Source organism: Bufo bufo, chromosome 2, assembly GCF_905171765.1.
Source record: "Bufo bufo chromosome 2, aBufBuf1.1, whole genome shotgun sequence".
In the NCBI taxonomy this organism is placed as follows: domain Eukaryota; kingdom Metazoa; phylum Chordata; class Amphibia; order Anura; family Bufonidae; genus Bufo; species Bufo bufo.
In genome coordinates this window covers 413,567,803-413,588,344 of record NC_053390.1, presented here as the reverse complement: position 1 = coordinate 413,588,344, position 20,542 = coordinate 413,567,803, and the positions used below count along the sequence as shown (strand labels likewise).

Sequence of the window (20,542 nt, the reverse complement as noted above, 5' to 3'; positions counted from 1 at the left end):
TTAGGCTACTTTCACAATAGCGGCAGCCTTCTCCGGCAGGCTGTTCCGGCGGGTGAACAGCCTGACGGATCCATGCTGCCGCTAGTGCACGCGTGCGGCCGGAGCTCCACTCCGGCCCCATTGACTATAATGGGGGCGGGCCGGAGTTCCGGCGGCAGCAAGGCAAACGACATGTCGTAGTTTTTTTCCGGCCACCGCTCGGCATGTTTGGCGTGCTGCTGCCGGAACTCTGGCCCGCTCCCATTGTAGTCAATGGAGCCGGAGCAGACCTCCAGCGGAAAGCTTGCATTAGCGGCAGCACGGATCCGGCAGGCTGTTCACCCGCCGAAACAGCCTGCCGGATCAGGCTGCCGCTAGTGTGAAAGTAGCCTTATTCACGTTATTCAATTATGAATTTCTCACAATCACTGTTGTGATATTATACCATGTTTTATATGCTCTTTAGATTTCTTAAATCTAAAGTCCATGTATTTTATTTCCAATGTTACTGATTCTTTTCTGAAGTGTATTCTGATGCTACAGTACCATAAGTTTGTGCCCTGGAGACTGCGGCACCCTTCCAGGCATTTTAATTAAGGTTGCTGTGGCTTCAAACAACCCTGATAGGTTTTGTGGCCAAACTACTTTTCTCTAGCATTACCCTGATGCTTCTTTTCATACATATTGCCCTTTGGTGTATTTTGCTAGTAAAATGACATTTCCATCTACTAGCAATTCCAGTTTAGGGCAAAATGCTTACATAAACTGGGCTCTCCACCCCAACAATAAAGAGATCTGTGCACCTGCATCTTGCTGTAAACTGATCTCTGTCTAGGACATCCTTTCTAGGAATGCTGGAGCCTATGTAGGTAAAGAACCAATTGGATGCCAGGTATATAACCCCTAGACCACCAGGGATTATTCCTTTCTCTCCTTTATACAGATAGGGATGTCTCCATCCAGCCTTTCACTACTTTAGGTCATCAGATTAAAATGAACCCGACAACCACCTAATATCATGTACTAATGTATGGTGGTATTATTTTGCCATTGAACTGCAGTATTATTTGGATATTATTATACAGCGTTTTTTAAACATTATACTTGTCATGAACTTACCTATCCATGATCTGGCGGTGGTTATTCTCTCTGCAAAGCAGTTGCGGTGCTGGAGGAGATCATAAGCAGTGTGTGTGCAAATTACATGGGTGCTCTTGGAGGGTTGCTATGCCAACCAGCAAAGCCTTGGCTCAGCATTCATTCAGAGGGCTAGGCGGGAAATTTTAAATCAGGCAGTGATTCCTGATCAGCGCCTGTGATTTCGTATTTGTTGTGGCTCCTCTTTGTCCATCTGTGCTTTGTGCATCTATTCCTGACATCCTCAGTGTACCAACTTTGGCTTGGCTCCTGATAAATCTCTTGTCTACTGATTCAAATTCGACTTACTCTCCTGGTTTTGACCCTTGCTTGCTGACTACTCTTCTGTTTCCCTTATGGTCATCTGGGTAGGTCTACTATCTCTGAGCTTGCACTGGTTTCCTGTCATCTACTCCATGGACATAACCTGGGTCCTTAACAGCCTTGCGATAGCATCTGGGGAACACCTTAGGGTAGCCTTAGATTCTACTCAGTCAATGCATTACATATATTACAGGCCTTTTCAGGTTTTGAATGGAGGGAGAATTTTGTGTGGATTACGGCAGACATTAAGTCCCTATACACCAACATCCCACACAATCTAGCCCTTACATCTCTCAGTTGGTTTATGAACCATTATAGCAACTATACTCTTGAACTTAGAGCATATATCCTTTCAGCTGTGGATTTTCTCCTCAGGCACAACAATTTTTTATTTGACAATACTTTTTTTCTGCAGTTGTCAGGGGTGTCGATGGGGGCCAAGTTCTCTCCCTCCATCGCCAATATATTTATGGCATGGTGGGAGGGATGCTTTCTCCTCATCGACACCTCCCCTTTTGTTGACCGCCTTCTCTGGTATGGACGTTACATCGATGACCTGCTTATGGTATGGTCTGGTGGTGTGGCGTCCATACCAGAGTTGGCTGCTCATTTCAATTCTTGTTTGGATTCAATCCAATTCATTTTTCATTTTGACACCATAGAAATTCAATTTTTGGATTTGTGCCTGAGGGGCAACTCATCAGCTGGCAGGGTAGACACATCCACTCACCGTAAAGAACTAGCTGGTAACACTACCTTATTCGCGCGCTCATGCCATCCACCCCACACTATCCGAAATATTCCAAAGGGAGAGCTGGTACGGGCACGCCGCAATTGTTCGGATCTTGATGCTTACAACAAGGAAGCATCTGTAGTACGAACCAGGTTGTTGCGCAGGGCATATACACCCGGCAACATAGAACGAGCTCACAGACTTGTGTCTGATATAGACAGAAATCAGCTGGTATTTCCGAGGCTCCGCACAGATCCGACTATTGCTGGCGCTGCCAATAAGGATAAACACATTACCCACTTTGTAACACAGTACAGCCATGAATTTCCGGAGACTTGTAAAATCGTGCAGAAATATTTTCATGTTTTAAGTTTTGATGGGCAGTGGGCAAATGTGGTATCTGATGGCATGAGATGCGTTGCTAAAAAAGCTCCTACTGTAGGCAATTTAATCAGTCTGAGTTTCTTTACAGAGGGAAAGCCCAGACAACCAGCATGGTTTAGTTCCAAAGGTAGTTTTAAATCGCAAATGTGTCTGTTGCGAATATATGGTCAGTGATAAGGCTTTTAGATCTACAGCAGATGGCAAAACATTTAATATACAATCGCATATCAATTGCAACACTAAATATCTGGTATATCTTATTACCTGTGAAACATGCTCACTACAGTACGTAGGCTGCACGATTAACCCTTTGAAAAACAGGATACGAAAACACATCTCGGACATACCGCATTATAAGAGCCGCAATGTCTGAGCCGCTAGTCTTAGAAACATAGAAACATAGAATGTGTCGGCAGATAAGAACCATTTGGCCCATCTAGTCTGCCCAATATACTAAATACTATCGATAGCCCCTGGCCCTATCTTATATGAAGGATGGCCTTATGCCTATCCCATGCATGCTTAAACTCCTCCACTGTATTTGCAGCTGCCACTTCTGCAGGAAGGCTATTCCATGCATCCACTACTCTCTCAGTAAAGTAATACTTCCTGATATTACTTTTACACCTTTGCCCCTCTAATTTAAAACTATGTCCTCTTGTAGCAGTTTTTCTTCTTTTAAATATTCTTTCCTCTTTAAATATTCTTTCCTTCTTTTAAATATTCTTTCCTCTTTTAGTCTTCACTTTGCGGTATTACATGCAGGGGATACATCTGGTTTAAAAGTGGAAGGCATAGAGAGGGTTTTCTTACCACCTAGCGGGGGGATCACAGAAGGGAGCTTCTGAACAGAGAGGCCTTTTGGATTTTCCAATTGGGATCCCGCCAACCGTCAGGTCTAAATAAACGCCATGACCTTATATTACAATATTGAAATTGTTATTTTTATTTATATTTATCTTTACTTTCTGCACTATATGCTCATCTACTATTGTGTCCTTTTCAGTTTCTGTTTGTTATATTTGCACTGGGACATCTACTTAGGCATAAGCGATAATTCTTATGAACAGACTATCTCCTCCCACGATTTGAATTTACTATTAAGCCATACTTTGTATCTTGAATTTTTTAATTGAGGACATGTGGGACCTCCCCCTGATACCTCCCTCTCTCAGGTGATTACCATTTAGTCTGTGATCGGACGGGGATTTATCAGGGGGTGCTCCCACAGTACTTTGTGTTTGTCATGAAGAAGGACCCTGATATCAAAGAGGTCTGAAACGCGTCACTTGTTGCACCTTGCTGTATGGAATTTTAAACCGCTGAAATAAAGAAGCCACGTATTCACACCTGACCTGAGCTGGACTTCTCCTTCCTTTAAACCGTTGTTCATTCCCGCATCCAGGTGCGGTGTCCGGGCCCGGAGGGTGTCGTGGAGCAGGTGAGAGCTGCCTTACGCCCAAATATATATATATATATATATATATATATATATCTCAAGTGTTTATTTCAGTTCAGTATGCCTCAGCTAAAGGTTTCATTTCACACTAGAAGTGAACAACTCATTTATCAATGCTTAGCATGTGACTACTGCTGTCATATAGCAATGAAGTAGAGGATGAATGAGAACAATAGTGAGAGTGCAGGAAGCTATATATTCTCTCTGTTAAAGCAGCAATCAATCAACAGACCAATAGATTTCACTAGACATTAACAAGTTAACTACAAGTCTAATCTGGGCATTCGAAAAAGATCAGGTTTCATGGAGGAATCAGAAATCCGCCTGCTATTATCTGGCCAGACGAGTCACTGTTTGTCTTAGTAGATCACTTTTCATTTGGATAACTAAAGGCACATGGAGGAAAGTCTGCCTGTGGTGTACGCATTCTGAGATTTCACCAACATTTCATTGACTTGTGCATTTCAAATGTTTTCTGTATATTGTTTTCTTCCCAGATTGGAAACATAATCACCTTAAAACATCCCTCACAAGGGTGATCCCCGGGACGCACCTGATGTATTTACGAATAGCAACTGACGGTGACATGCAGATGGCTTGTACAGAATAGTAAAGCAAAAGCGGAGGTCATGGAGTGCATATGCACTCAGATTAGGGTCAGGGCAGTGAGAAATCTGAAAACAAGATTGATGAACAGTCTAGGTCTAATAATCCATATGTAGCAAACAAACATACCTTTATTCCAAACAGGAACCTTATTTGTTTCTTCAAGTTCATGTAGTGTGGCATACTGGCTGTGCAGAACATAATTTGGTATGTGCAGCCCAGGACTAGAGCATGAGGCCGTAGAGCATCAACAACTATGGTAGAGGCAGGTGACGGCAGAGCAGTGGCTGTTGTGGTGGGAGGTAGAGAGAGAGTCGTTGACTGCAGTGGCCAGCATACAATTACACTAAACACGTAGAGTAATTTGTCAATAATATCACAGTCTAGGGTTGCACCGGGTATCGAATTATCGATACCCAATCGATACTTTTGTACCGAATTTGATACTGGGATTTGCCCTTTACCGATTTACGTATCACAGAACATGGCACACGCTGCTCTCAGCGCACGCCATGTTCCCTCAGCAGCACGGGGGAAGGAAGCAGTCTCTCCCTCCCCCCTGTGTTGCTGCTGCCGCTGCCACCAATGACAGGAGAGTGGGCGGAGAAGAGGAGGGACTGCGCCACCAATAAAGATAATTAACATTTAATACAGATACAGGAGGCGGGTGCCGGCAGCAGAATCACATAGCTGGGACCTGACCTCTATGACAGGGAGCTGCAATCAGCGGCAGTTAACCCCTGAGGTGCCGTACCTGATGGGTTAACTGCTGCTGATCGCAGAGCCCTGTCATAGAGGTCAGGTGCCAGCTATGTGATTCTGCCACCGGAACCCGCCTCCTGTATCTGTATTAAACGTTAATTATCTTTATTGGTGGCGCAGTGCGCCCCCCCCAGTATTAAACTCATTGTTGGCAGTGGCCACAGGGTCCTCTCTGCCCTCTTCATTGGTGGTGCAGTGGCAGTTGTGATCGGAGCCCCAGCAGTGTAATCATGGGGCTTCGATTGGTTACCATGGCAGCCAGGACGCTACTGAAGCACTGGCTGCCATGGTAATGTCACGGATGAGGTAAAGGAGGAAACACCAAACTAACAACCAGGAGGGAAAGGAAAAGCCACTCGGCCTCAACGCTAGGGAAAGGAAAAGGTCACCTCCTAGTGACCCTACTCCTGGCCCTGGCTCCTAACCATATGGGCACCCCTTGAAGGTAGAAATGCCCATACCCTGGAACCTGGGACCCTGGAGACCATAGAGATCCTTAAGAATATTGTCAGGGCTGAGGCAACCCGTTCCTTCCCAGATGAAGGAACAGGAGTCTCCCTGAGGCCTAGTAACAAAAATCAAGGAAGGGAAAACAAAACACAAACAAATGCGACACAACTTCTGTAGTGATGGAAGAGCAGGAACACCACAGACGACCTCACACCAGTTCTGCCAAACCCAAATGAAGCTATCTACCGCACAGTCAAAAGGGTGGGGTAACACTAAAAAGGGTAGAGTAAAGAGTACTAAGCTACACATGAAACAGGGGATGAGGTCACAAACAAACACTGAAAAAATAGTAATCAAAGAGGCTGTTAGATTCCTCCACACTCCGCCAGTCTCCTTGATCTCCTTACATCTGTCACAGAAGGGACTGTGACAGGTAAGCTCCCTGCTGCTGTGTACACAAAACCCAGGGCAGCAGGGAGAGTGTAAAGTCATATTCACCCTAATAGATCTCTATTACGGTGAATAGGACAAGGTATTAAAAGATCCCAGGTTCTAGTCCCTAAGGGGGGAAATAGTTATTAAATAAAAAGTAAAAAAAAAAACACCAAAATTATTAAGTATAAATCACTCCCTTTCCCAATCTTACATATAAAATATATAAACAATAAATAAATAAACATATTGCATATCATCACGTCCGCAAAAGTCGAAACTATTAAAACATAAAAAAAAATCTCTGATCTCTAAATAAAAACTGCGCGATTCGCCATTCTTTTGTCACTTTGCCCCCCAAAAAACAGGATAGGACTGTTTGATTATGGGCCGGATGTTCCATAAAATGCGGAATGCACGCTTCTTTTTTGGTGTTTTATTTTTTTCGCGTGGTATTGAATGGTATCGAGTATCGCAATACTTTTTTATGGTATCAAAATCGAATCAAAATTTTGGTATCGTGACAACCCTTGTTCGCACCATGTATTTGCATCTTATTAAAAAGTACAAATTTGTATGCATATTTTAGGCCCCATATTTTTTGGGTGGTCCTAAACTTCCCAGTTGGGTTTAGTATTGCATAGGTCAGGTTTCCTATTTATAATTAAATGTACTAATGTGATTCAAGCTCTATGCACTTAGTATAGCTTTGCCCACCAAGCCTTTATGGTAACACATAAAGTCTATACAGCTACACGCTATGTGTGCCCCCTTATGGTCCCCATGATGACTATCCACTGTCAAAGTCAGCTACAATAGGCATGTAAGCAACAGAATTAGACCATGAAACAAAGGAAGAAGGTTGCTTTGGTATGAGGAATCACATTTTCTTTCACATTGTGTGGGCTGCTGGATGTGTATGCATCACTCACCTGGGGAAAAGATAGTATCAGGATGCACTACGGGAAAAACTTAAGCTGGCAGAGGGATTGTGATGCTCTGGAAAATGGTTTGCTGGGAAACAATGGGTTCTAAAAATAATGTGGTAAATATGGTAGAACAAGTACACCCCTTCATGGCATGATGTTATCTAATTTGAAATGGCTTCTTTGAGCAGGATAATTTGCCCTGCCACACTGAAAAGAAATGAGCAGTTTGAAGAACATAAAGAGTTTAAGGTGATGATGTGATGTTTTGTGGTCTGATCTGAGGTCTACAGAGATCTGTGGGAAGGGTGGGTACATGAATTTCGGGGTCTGATGTAAGGTCTGCATGAATTTTATGATTAAGGGGGCCACATGAATTTAGGGTCTGATCTGAGATCCCCTTTAAGGGATGTGGGATAGGGGTTATAGGGAGCCACGTTAATTTTGGATCTTGTTTGAGGTCTGCATTTAAAGTAAAGAGGTTATGGGGGGCCACATTAATTTGGGGTCTGATCTGAAGTCTGCATTTAAAGTAAAGATAGTAATTATCAATATATTATATCCACAATGCAAAAACCGCATCACCTGACAGGAATACTCGATTTAATTAATCAATCAACAAATATGAGTACTACTATGTTCCTTTTTAAAAAATATTATCTTTTATTACACATTATTTTAAAATTTAAATTTTTTCATGATTGTGGTAGGGATTCAAAAATATTTTTTAAAAGGAACATAGTAGTACTTATATTTAAAGTAAAGTGGTTATAGTGGGCCACATTCATTTGTTACTCTGTAGAAATTTGGGGTCTTTTCTGGGGTTTGTATGAATGTGGAGCTTATCTGGGGTCTGTATTAATTTTGGGTCCTTGGTCCCATAATTTTCTAGTTCTAAAGTCATGTCCTATCGCTCTATTGTTTTGGCAGTACAGTAATTGGGGGGCATAAAGCAGCACAGTTGGTACAGTAATGTGGGCACACAGGGCTGCAGTGGGCACAGTATTGGTGGAAGCTACAGGAGGGGTATGTTAAAAGGTCAGCTTGATGGGGGTTTCTTTGCGATAGAGGGTGGGGATGGACGGTAGGATCAATGAGTCAAATTAGAGGTGTTACTTAATCTCCTGGGCCCTAATGTAAAATCTGTAATAGCCCCCCATCTATCATCTGCCATTTATTAATCTTGGTATCTTCTTATATAGCAGAGAGGGTAGTAAACCCCTGGCCAAAGATGTCTGCCCATGATGGTCTGAACCAAATGGAGATGAAAAGGAAAGTGAACAACTGAAATCCGTGGATACCTCACCTGTAAGTAACTGGATTTACATTGGGTATACCCATCACTGCTTATTATAAGATGTGTTTAAATCTCTTTATTAGAAAGTTGGGTCAATGTGAAAACCTTAAAATTTGCCTGCTCTTCCTAGGGCACCAAAATACCTTGTCCCGGCCCTGCAATGAGGTCCCCTCCTATCCATTGTGTTTATGACCCGTGTGGCTGCTGTTAAAGAACAGGAAGTCTTGACATATCTTAGGCATAGTAGCCAATGTGAAAAATGCATGATTTTAGGATTTTTTTAAACATACAGGAGATAATGGCATGCAACATTTGAAAATAAATCGCAAAAAATTCAAAAGAAAATATGTTTAATATAAAAACGTGACTTAACCCGTCAATGACCACCCATATGCCTTTTTATGGCCACTATAGAGCCTAAGGCTTGGCTACAGCCTTTTTATGGCAGCCCCGTCTCAGCGCTGCATGGGTCTCCTGTACACTGAAGAACAGGAGCCCAGCTCTCACATGGGAGCCGGGCTCCTGCTCTAATGGCCCAGACAGGTAGGTCGTTCAACCCCTTATATGCCTCAGTCAATAGCCACTTTGGCATCTAAGTGGTTTAGAGGGAGGGAGCTTCCTTTTTCGGCAATCTGCACCCAGCGAATGAGATTGCAGGGTGCCAATGCATTGGTATAGCAGCCTGGGGCCTAATGAAGGCCTGCCTGCAGTGTAACCCCATTAGGCTACACCTCTCTAGCACTGCCTGCTGATGACTGTCAATATAGCACTGACAGTACAATACTATCCACTGTATAAGTAGTGCAGGGTATTAAAGAAACAATCAAAAGACTTCCTATTAAACTTCACTAGTAAATGATTAAAAAAAAAGTTTAAATAAACATTTTCACAAATAAAAAAAATCCAAGTAAAATAATACACATGTTTTCATTAAAAAAAGCTTTTCAATGGAAAACAATGCAAAAATAAAATACCCTCCACATATTTTGTATCGGCATATCCATAATAACCCACACTACACAGTTATAATGGAATTTATCATGTATGGTGAACGCCTTAAAAAAACCAAAAAAACTATTCTATTGAAAAGAATATGAAGCTAAATGACATATGCTTACAAGACTACCCTGGAACCTGTAGGGTTTTATGGGGAATTTATCAACACCAGAAATCTTGCTTCAATAAGTCCCAAAAATAGGGTTTTGTGACATTTTGGATTCATTTGCACAAATATTTAGTCATTTTGCACCATTTACTCCAGTTTTGAAAAGTTTATATGGCTAGCCTGTTGATTTGATTGAAGACAGATTTATCAACTGTGGCATAGAAAGTGGAGTAACATTGTAAGCCAAAAGAGTCTGACTGAAAGATGCACCAAATTTATAAAACAATGTGCAACATACATTGGGTACAAATTACGGCAATGTAGACTAACTTTAAAAATTCCCCTCATGACAAATCTCCCCGTTAAAGTTTTTTGAAAGGGAAAGAGCTGAGCAATGACAACCACAACATCCTTGCTATAGGAGAAGGGAAGAGTCAGATGTAATTCCCCAGTAGAATAAAGAACCAATCATTTTACTGTAAAAAATAAAAATAAGCAAAATTCTCATTTATGTTTTCTGGCAATTCCCAATAAAGCCACATTCTTGTTACAATGCTTTATTCACACGTGACTGTGTGAAGCCCATATATTTATCACCATAAGTGGGAACAGATCCCATCACAAGAATGCAGGAAAACCTTTGCTGAAATAAAATAAAAAGATATTTGGAGACCTTTAGTCAAGGAGCGTATGTACAACAACCATTCTAACACCCCTTTGCCAGTCCTATGAAGAACATTCCTGTAACTTTTTTGCACACTAGGGCTATGTTCACATGGGCAAAATATGCCACTGAGTCAGCCATGAAAAGCAGGAGTTTTCTGCTGTGTAATCCACATTCAAAATGCCATCAACAGCTTCCCATTGACTTCAGTGTAAAATACTTGACCATGTGCAGATGGTACAGCTTTTTTCAGCAGCTGATTTGAAAAACACTTGAGAAATGGCATAATTTTTCTTTAAAGCAGATCTGGTGGTGGTCAATGGGAGGGGGTAGAACACATTGATGAGTTGGAGTATCCAGACCAGAGTAATGACACACAGGGGACAGTGATGGTGTAAAGGGGGCAGAGTGGTGACACACAGGGGACAGTGATGATGTACAGGGGTGAGAGCGATGACACACAGGGGACAGTGATGGCATAAAGGGGCATAGTGGTGACACACAGGGGGTAGTAATGGCATACAGGGGCATAGTGGTGACACACAGGGGACAGTGATGGGATACAGGGGCAGAGTTATGACACACAGGGGACAGTGATGGCATACGGAGGCAGAGTGGTGATACACTGGGGACAGTGATGATCTACAGGGGTGAGAGCGATGACACACAGGGGACAGTGATGGCATAAAGGGGCATAGTGGTGACACACAGGGGGTAGTAATGGCATACAGGGGCAGAGTGGTGACACACAGGGGACAGTGATGATCTACAGGGGTGAGAGCTATGACACACAGGGGACAGTGATGGCATAAAGGGGCATAGTGGTGACACACGGGGGTAGTAATGGCATACAGGGGCATAGTGGTGACACACAGGGGACAGTGATGGGATACAGGGGCAGAGTTATGACACACAGGTGACAGTGATGATGTAAAGGAGACAGAGTGGTGACACACAGGGGACAGTGATGATGTACAGGGGCCAGAGTGGTGAGAGAGACGGGACAGTGATGATGTACAGGGGGCAGGTTGGTGGCACACAGGGGACAATGATGATGTACAGGGGGCAAAGTGGTGACACACAGGGGACAGTGATGGCATAAAGGGGTATAGTAGTGACACGCAAAGGAAAGCAATGACATACAGGGGCATATTGATGACACAGGGGACAGTGATGGCATACAGGGGTAGAGTGATGACACACAGGGGACAGTGATGGCATTCAGGTTCAGAGTGGTGACACACAGGGGACAGTGATGGCATACAGGGGCCGAGTGGTGGCACAAAGAGGACAGTGATGGCATGCAGGGGCATAGTAGTGACACACAGGGGACAGTAATGGCATACAGGGGCATAGGGACATGGGACAGTAATGGCATACAGGAGCATAGTGTTGACACACAGTGGACAGTAATGGCATACAGGGGACAGTAATGATACACCAAGGAGACATAGTGGTGGCATAGAGCCTGTTGTATTTTTGTCACAAGATGGGCTTTATTGCTAATTATGTACAGGGAGTGCAGAATTATTAGGCAAGTTGTATTTTTGAGGATTAATTTTATTATTGACCAACAACCATGTTCTCAATGAACCCAAAAAACTCATTAATATCAAAGCTGAATATTTTTGGAAGTAGTTTTTAGTTTGTTTTTAGTTTTAGCTATTTTAGGGGGATATCTGTGTGTGCAGGTGACTATTACTGTGCATAATTATTAGGCAACTTAACAAAAAACAAATATATACCCATTTCAATTATTTATTTTTACCAGTGAAACCAATATAACATCTCAACATTCACAAATATACATTTCTGACATTCAAAAACAAAACAAAAACAAATCAGTGACCAATATAGCCACCTTTCTTTGCAAGGACACTCAAAAGCCTGCCATCCATGGATTCTGTCAGTGTTTTGATCTGTTCACCATCAACATTGCGTGCAGCAGCAACCACAGCCTCCCAGACACTGTTCAGAGAGGTGTACTGTTTTCCCTCCTTGTAAATCTCACATTTGATGATGGACCACAGGTTCTCAATGGGGTTCAGATCAGGTGAACAAGGAGGCCATGTCATTAGATTTTCTTCTTTTATACCCTTTCTTGCCAGCCACGCTGTGGAGTACTTGGACGCGTGTGATGGAGCATTGTCCTGCATGAAAATCATGTTTTTCTTGAAGGATGCAGACTTCTTCCTGTACCACTGCTTGAAGAAGGTGTCTTCCAGAAACTGGCAGTAGGACTGGGAGTTGAGCTTGACTCCATCCTCAACCCGAAAAGGCCCCACAAGCTCATCTTTGATGATACCAGCCCAAACCAGTACTCCACCTCCACCTTGCTGGCGTCTGAGTCGGACTGGAGCTCTCTGCCCTTTACCAATCCAGCCACGGGCCCATCCATCTGGCCCATCAAGACTCACTCTCATTTCATCAGTCCATAAAACCTTAGAAAAATCAGTCTTGAGATATTTCTTGGCCCAGTCTTGACGTTTCAGCTTGTGTGTCTTGTTCAGTGGTGGTCGTCTTTCAGCCTTTCTTACCTTGGCCATGTCTGTGAGTTTTGCACACCTTGTGCTTTTGGGCACTCCAGTGATGTTGCAGCTCTGAAATATGGCCAAACTGGTGGCAAGTGGCATCTTGGCAGCTGCACGCTTGACTTTTCTCAGTTCATGGGCAGTTATTTTGCGCCTTGGTTTTTCCACACGCTTCTTGCGACCCTGTTGACTATTTTGAATGAAACGCTTGATTGTTCGATGATCACGCTTCAGAAGCTTTGCAATTTTAAGAGTGCTGCATCCCTCTGCAAGATATCTCACTATTTTTGACTTTTCTGAGCCTGTCAAGTCCTTCTTTTGACCCATTTTGCCAAAGGAAAGGAAGTTGCCTAATAATTATGCACACCTAATATAGGGTGTTGATGTCATTAGACCACACCCCTTCTCATTACAGAGATGCACATCACCTAATATGCTTAATTGGTAGTAGGCTTTCGAGCCTATACAGCTTGGAGTAAGACAACATGCATAAAGAGGATGATGTGGTCAAAATACTCATTTGCCTAATAATTCTGCACGCAGTGTATATTCTGTGACAGTATCGCAGAGGTCTGCTAAAAAGAACCTCCCTGTTTCTTCTGAGTGTATACAGTATTCTCCAAAATCCATTGTGTTCAGTCATTCCCACTCAGTTTTTTTAGTATTAGTTATCTATTCTAAAGATATTCATTTTAGCCCTTTGAACCAGTGAATTCATTGAAGTGATGTTGTACATGTACTCACCACAACTGGAATGGAGCCTCACAGGATCCAATTTGTACAAACACATTCACATTTGAAGACAGCAAATGAAACAGTGTGGCAGATTTACTAATACACTTACTTAATTTACTAGAAGACTAGCATAGTTCTGAAGCCCTGCTCCACTTTTTCTGTCTTGTCTGAATGTGTCAGAAGGGCTTAGAAGTTGCATTTTGTGTAACTAATTTATCCAGTTTTTCTGCCACTATAAAGATAAGAAATGTGACTGAAAACAATGTCCGGTCTGACTTGCAGTTGTTTTAGTGTTCTCATACACAGGTTGATGCTAACATGGCACAATGTAATGTGAAAGGGGATGAATGATAGTTATTCCGATATGTTCGTTGCACACTCATATTGCATATAGTTGACAGCACAACCCCTGTTTACACAGGGCAATGTGCTGCTGAGAAAACATTTTTAGGGTAGGGTACATGGCACGGTCGTGATCCAGTCAGGGTTGCGGCCATGCTGCAGTCAAGAATTGCGCAGCCAATTGGCCAGCAGCAGCCTTTAATTTAACGAATGTACACCGCACTGTTTAGCCAGTCTTCATTGTTAATGGCTGCGTGGTATTGAAGTTGCCACACGGCCATTAACAATGAAGACTAACTACTGTACATAGTGCGGTCTTCATTAGTTAAAAGGATATCCCTATTGTCTGATAGGTGTGGGTTCCATCTCTGGGACCCGCACCTACACCGAGAACGGACCCCTGAGGTCGTGGAGAGCGCACTGCGCATGCACAACTGACCTCCTGTCATTTCTATGGGGCCGCCGAAAATAGCTGAGCCAGCTATTTCCGTTGGCCCCATGGAAATGAATGGGAGCCGTGCAAGCGTGCAAGCGTGTCGCACTACCATTAAATCCTATGGCGGTGGCCGGACCATGGAAAACCCAGGGTCCTCCAACCACCACCTTTTCCGCTCCGTTCTAAATGTAGGTGCGGGTCCCAAAGGTGGGACCGGCACCTATCAGTCAATGGGGGCGTATCCTAGCGATATGCCACCATTGTCTGAGATGGGAATACCCCTTTAAATGAAAGGCAGCTGGGGACTAATTGGCCACGTGGTTCTTGACCACAGCATGGCCGCATTCCGACTGGATCATGATTGTGCCGTGTGGTTGCACCCTTAGATGCCCTGTAATCAATGAGTGGGAGTCTCACAAATAAAATAATTTGGTATACATGTGCTTGTGTCAATGTGCTTTTCACTACAAGTCCTAAAAATGCAATCAAAGATCAAAATAAATAAAAAATTCATAACTTTGTAAATTTGTAATTTATTTAACATTTAGGGGCTGTTTTTATGCTGTGTGTATGCTTATACTCTTGAATAAAGATTTACAATAAAAAAATAATTATGTCAATAATTATGATAACTAGAACTCAGAGGCAGACACGGAGAGCAGAGTGTCCTGTTCAATAACATTAGTAATCGTAGTAATCGTATTTCCAACAATCCACCTATGAAATACATTCACTTAGTCCCTACTTTATATTTAACAGACAGTAGGAAGCTGGTCACATGTGAACTTCAGCTGGACTTATTACTGTTGGTATTGTACAAATACATTATTCCTTTATATCAGTTCTTTTCCATTTGTATAAATTGTAAGAAACCAAACTGTAAAGATGAAATCTTTTTCTACTAAGTATACCATAGGAGAAAAAATTATCACAATATAGCTAAATTGTGGAACCAGAAAACCATTAAACGTGAACATTTACCCGTCAATATAACTTAGCTTAGTGAAAGTCTCAGATTAGAGGATAAATCTGATAATATGATTTGTATTTTATTTTATTTTTTATGTGCTAAATGGTATGTGCTAACGTGCCAAAATTGGGCATATACTGTGTATTGAAACACTGTTTTCACTGCACGTGAGAAGTGGTGTAGACGGCTCAGAAAAGGGTATAGCTGAAGAAGAGGCAATGCATGCCAAACTTGCACCAAAAAGTTAGTGCAAAATTCTGCCGCAAGATAAGCCAGTTAATAGGTGGTATAAACTTAGACTAGACAGCCCTGAAGATGCACCAACTTTATCACCCAGGATGAGCCACTGCAATACAGTAAAACTGGCACACCTTTAGGTTGTCTGCTCTAAGAATTAGTAAATCAAATCCATTATGTTCTGTGCCAAGACAAAGCAGACATAAATTTCTTCGCACATGTTTTATGTGCCATGGTTTAGCAATATGATTTAATAAAGTTTTCTCATATTCTGCTCTGTAAAAATATTTGATATTGCATCATTTGGCATTATCACACAATCTGCATCTCTCGCCCTTAGTATTTAGAGTGCTTGTATATTTTGTTGCGCATTCTTGTTGTTTGTTATAATGTAGATAAATAGATGTCAGTTTGATAGATACGATAGATCGACTCTATGGGAATGCCAGAGATTGCAAGTGTTTGTACTCAGCTATCTCCGTCAGCTCCATAGCATTAAATGGACCGCCATTCTATTCAAAGAAAACAATACAAATTTCTTCATCAAAACTTGATTTTAAATCAACCAAGTGTCCAAAAATTACTAAATGAATTGATCTTTGTGAAACGGTTAAAAATCCAGACCCAGTATCCCTCATTATATGTTTGCATCCATTAAAAAATGTATAGATTTTCTACATTTTGCGAACAAGTTTGATATAAAAGGGGTAATAGTTATCTTTCTGAAGACTTATTATTGAGCAGTGAACACTCATTGTTTCCTTGGCTCAGTTTTTTTTTCTACACTGTCTATCTAAAACATATTATAGGGTAAATAAATCACTATCTAATCTATAGTTATTTAATTTTCTTTTAAACTATTATTAATTTATTTTAGTTTAACATATAAAAAGAACATCATTTACTTTACTTTGCTTATTACATAGATTGCTGTATTAATACAGTAAAGTAATAAAAAAGAATGAAAATAAGGACACATAGACTCTATTAACTATTTTTGCAAATTCATGTTTTTCTTTTTCATGATTTTCATAGTAAATGTAAGTGTCAAATTCTATCTTGTGATAAACATTAAAACTTACATTTTAGATTTCAAAATGAATGTACAATATCTGTCAGTTATCAGTGTTGCACTTTGTGATAGTTATGGTAAAAATATATTAGAATAGTATGTGGACATATAATGTGTCATGTAGAACAGAAATCAGTATACAGTATGTGTGTACTATTTAATCGTCACTATGAAGTGTGAAAAGAGAGGCTCATAGGATAAGATTCAATCTTACACATTTTATACATCAATATTAATTTTATTTACAAAAAAACAGCATAAAATGATTTAGACAATTGTAAAACCCTCGTCCCCAAACATAAGTGCAGTGTTTTACAGCAATGCCTGCTCCGGCTGGTTACCATTCATTCATACTATGTCAATGAAGTTACTATAGGAGCTACTATTTTATAAAAGTTGTCATTATCCTACAGCAGTAGAAAAGGCATGATCACATCATTTACCTAATACACAATAAAAAAATATTGGTTTGAATGTTCATCCCATAGGGAAAAATAAAAGAGTGATGGATATTACATCTGTTGGTCCATCGTATGAGCATAACAGCATCAGGGTAAATGAGTCCTGTTTTAATATCAATCACGGTGTTATATCTCCTCATGATGCAGTGAAGAGGTTTGGCCTGATCTGCAAAAGGTGGTTCAGTATGTGCTAATATCAGTGGCAGATTTTATTGCGTATAGTTGTACCCTTCAAAGTGATGCATTAAACTGCAGGCACAAATCTGTCCATGTTCCCAGAGTATGTTGCATGTCGAAGGTAAGCATTAGTGCTGGCTAGTTGTCCATTACTATTGTAGGCAGTCAATGAGGTGTACTGTCCTGGAGACATCCTACCATAGAAGTCCATGCCATCACTGTTCATTACTGGAGAAGTGGGCATTGCTAATCTGCTGGATGTGCCAAAGAGCTGTGTGTTACCATGTGAATAAGAACTTTGATTCAGTTGTAGGTGGCTGTTTGGCACTGGATAAGAATATGACATGGGGTTGGTGGGTCTTTGTAGCATACTACTTCCTCCTGTTTGGCTGTTATAATTTGCACCAGTGTAATTGCAAGAGTTGGCATTAGGAGAGTTGACCTCTGGACTCATGGATCTGCTTGCTTGCTGAGTATGCTCTGTGCCACTGGAATGCCCTATAAGTGTATTGATGCTGAACACTCTAGACTGACTAGAACCAAAGACTGGAGAAGAAGAAGGATAGTAGACAGAGGAATGAGGGGTGATCTGCTGACTATATGTGGGGCTCATCGTCATATTGGAATACACAGAATTAGGATAAGATGGCCTACTCACTTGCAGAGATGGGAACATACTAGTGTCATGTATGTAGGCTGGATATGTGGTGAGATCTGTCCTTTTGAATCTCTTCCTTCTTCTAAGGAAGCTTCCACTGTCAAACATATCTTCAGCGTTAGGGTCCAAGGCCCAGTAGTTGCCTTTTCCAGGCCTTCCTGGCTCCCTAGGGATTTTGATGAAGCAATCATTGAGGGTAAGGTTGTGTCTTATGGAGTTTTGCCACTTCTTTGAGTTGTCCCGGTAAAAAGGAAACCTTTCCATAATGAACTTGTAGATGCCTCCTAAGGTAAGCTTTCTGTCAGAAGAGTGAGCAATAGCCATGGCTATGAGAGCAATGTAGCTGTAAGGTGGTTTACCCCTCTGCAGGGGTCTTTTCCTTCTTCTTCCTTTAGCAGCGTCCTCCACTTCAAGAGGCCCACTAGATACATTTGCTTCAGATGCAGGCTCCTTCTCCACCTTGACTACTGGCATAGACAAGTTACTTGATTGTTGTAGGTTGGTGCCTGCTCCAGTAGCTCTAGTAGGGGACAGTTGGCTCTCAGCTGTCATCTTTTTAGTATATGTTTGTTCCTTACAGTTAGGCAGAAAATCCTACCACGGTTAACAAAAGTAAGGAATTAGTTCATATGGATTCTTTCTTGCATAATCCAGGAAAAGATAATCTATTTAAAGTACCACAATTGTGTCACCCTGTGACCCAGATATGAATATAAGGTAAATATGCAAGTTAGGAGCAGAGATCAACTGTGTTCAAGATGCAATAGTCTTAGTGACCCTTCTTCCGTGTAGTCCTTCGGAGGTAATGCGCTTTTGCCATACAAACAGAAATCTGTAAATCAAACACAAAAATGTATGTTAAAAAAGACAACAATAGCAAACACAGATATAAGACAAGAAAGCCATTACTAAATTAAGTACAGCGTACTGAAAAATGTATAGTGTACATGCAAAGCATAGCTCCTGTTGGCCATAAAAGAGAAATTTCAACAAAGGATAATGATAAACTAAGTATAATATAGTGTATGCTTTTTACCTTACTGATACAAGGTCCCGTCTCTTCTCACACAGTAGACATCAGCTGTATTGTCTTGCTTCCACTTGCTACACAGCCTTAAATAGTCGCTCAGCCTATACCTGTAACCAGTACAGCCAGCTGTATACCTGGCTGTCACAATAAAAGTCCCTCCCCCTACATACACACCTGGAGAGTCCCATTCGGGAACAGATGACAAAATAAAAGCCCCCAATCCCTTACAACTGCCACCCACCTTGCAGACGTTTAACCCTTTCCTGAAACAACATTACACAAATGTGAAAAAAAGAGAAGAGCAACAGAACTGCAATGATCAGGAATAACTGTAAGAAGCAAAGTAGATTAAATAGTATTTGCTTACTGCTGACTTGGAAAAAAATAAAAGAGACTGGTGTATTATGTTTTAACAGGTTTTGCTTTTCTTAATATTTATACCTTTTTGTTCAATTTCAAAGGAGTACAATAGTTTTTACATTTAAAACTGCTATATCTCATATCTGCTGCTGCTATAGCTATCTATCTATCTATCTATCTATCTATCTATCTATCTATCTATCTATCTATCTCATATCTATCTATCTATCTATCTATCTATCTCATATCTGTCTATTATCTATCTATCTATCTATCTATCTATCTATCTCATATCTATCTATCTATCTATCTATCTATCTATCTATCTATCTATCTCATATCTATCAATCATGTATTAGCAATGTTATCTGCCGACAAGCATTGACTGTGAATGTAAAAGCACACAACTCAGTTGTAATGAAGTCTTCCTAGTGGTGTGCAAATGACTATTTTGAATATGCTAATTTCCAGGGTTATTTGTCTGTATGGTAACATAATAGTGCACGCCAATAGTTGGTACACAATGTCAGGCAGATGAAGGCATTCCTTGTGTCAATATTTGGCTAGAGTGTATGGATCTGTGCAAATAGATGGTCTATACTCTAAACTACAAAGTGGTTTTGGAATTTATTAGCCTCTATAGCTAGAATGCATGTCATAATTCAGGATCATGGCGCAAGTGTGCACGCTTTAAATATTAACTATTTAGATTTTATTTTATATAAATATTTATATAAATATGTATTTTATATAAATATTTATTTTAGTAAAAGTATTACTTTCCCATTTTAGTGGGTTATCAGTATAGGCAAACAAAACTGAAATTCTGTTCTAATAAATCAATGGAGATTTCTAATTGTAATCCTGAGTGTTTATGACTTAATATTAATTAGCATCAAATAACAAAAAGAGCTGTGCATAAATTGTCCTCATCTGTATTTTAAAATAGCAAATTATCCCTTTTGTTGAAGTAAGAATCAGCAAAACAGAAATGAATAAATATTAATATCCTATTGTACATACGAAATAGCTATTCATTTTCAAATAGATATTCATATAAGGTAGCAGTGTTAGTGTGTATATTAGGAAGTTATGAACGCCACATTTTATGTAATAAGATTTTGTTTGCTATAATCCCTAATATGTTGGGACAGCTTGTAGGAGCGGTGTGCAGTATGTTTTGTAGCCGTATTAGAGGCCATCACATAATGCATGTTTTGTTGGGCTTGTTTTGGTGGCAAGGACATGGATTTCTGCAAGCCCCATTACTACAAC

General features: G+C 40.9%; 1 protein-coding gene across 1 annotated transcript; it reads right to left on the bottom strand.

Moving 5' to 3' along the window:
• Window positions 1-17,286: 17,286 nt before the first annotated feature.
• Window positions 17,287-18,429, bottom strand: FOXE1 (forkhead box E1). The gene has a single exon (XM_040420347.1). The coding sequence runs from the start codon at window positions 18,427-18,429 to the stop codon at window positions 17,287-17,289; it is 1,143 nt and encodes a 380-aa protein (XP_040276281.1).
• Between the last annotated feature and the right edge of the window lie 2,113 nt (window positions 18,430-20,542).

Coding starts and splice junctions, on each gene's coding strand:
- FOXE1 (XM_040420347.1), bottom strand. CDS start 18,429: ATGACAGCTGAGAGCCAACTGTCCCCTACTAGAGCTACTGGAGCAGGC.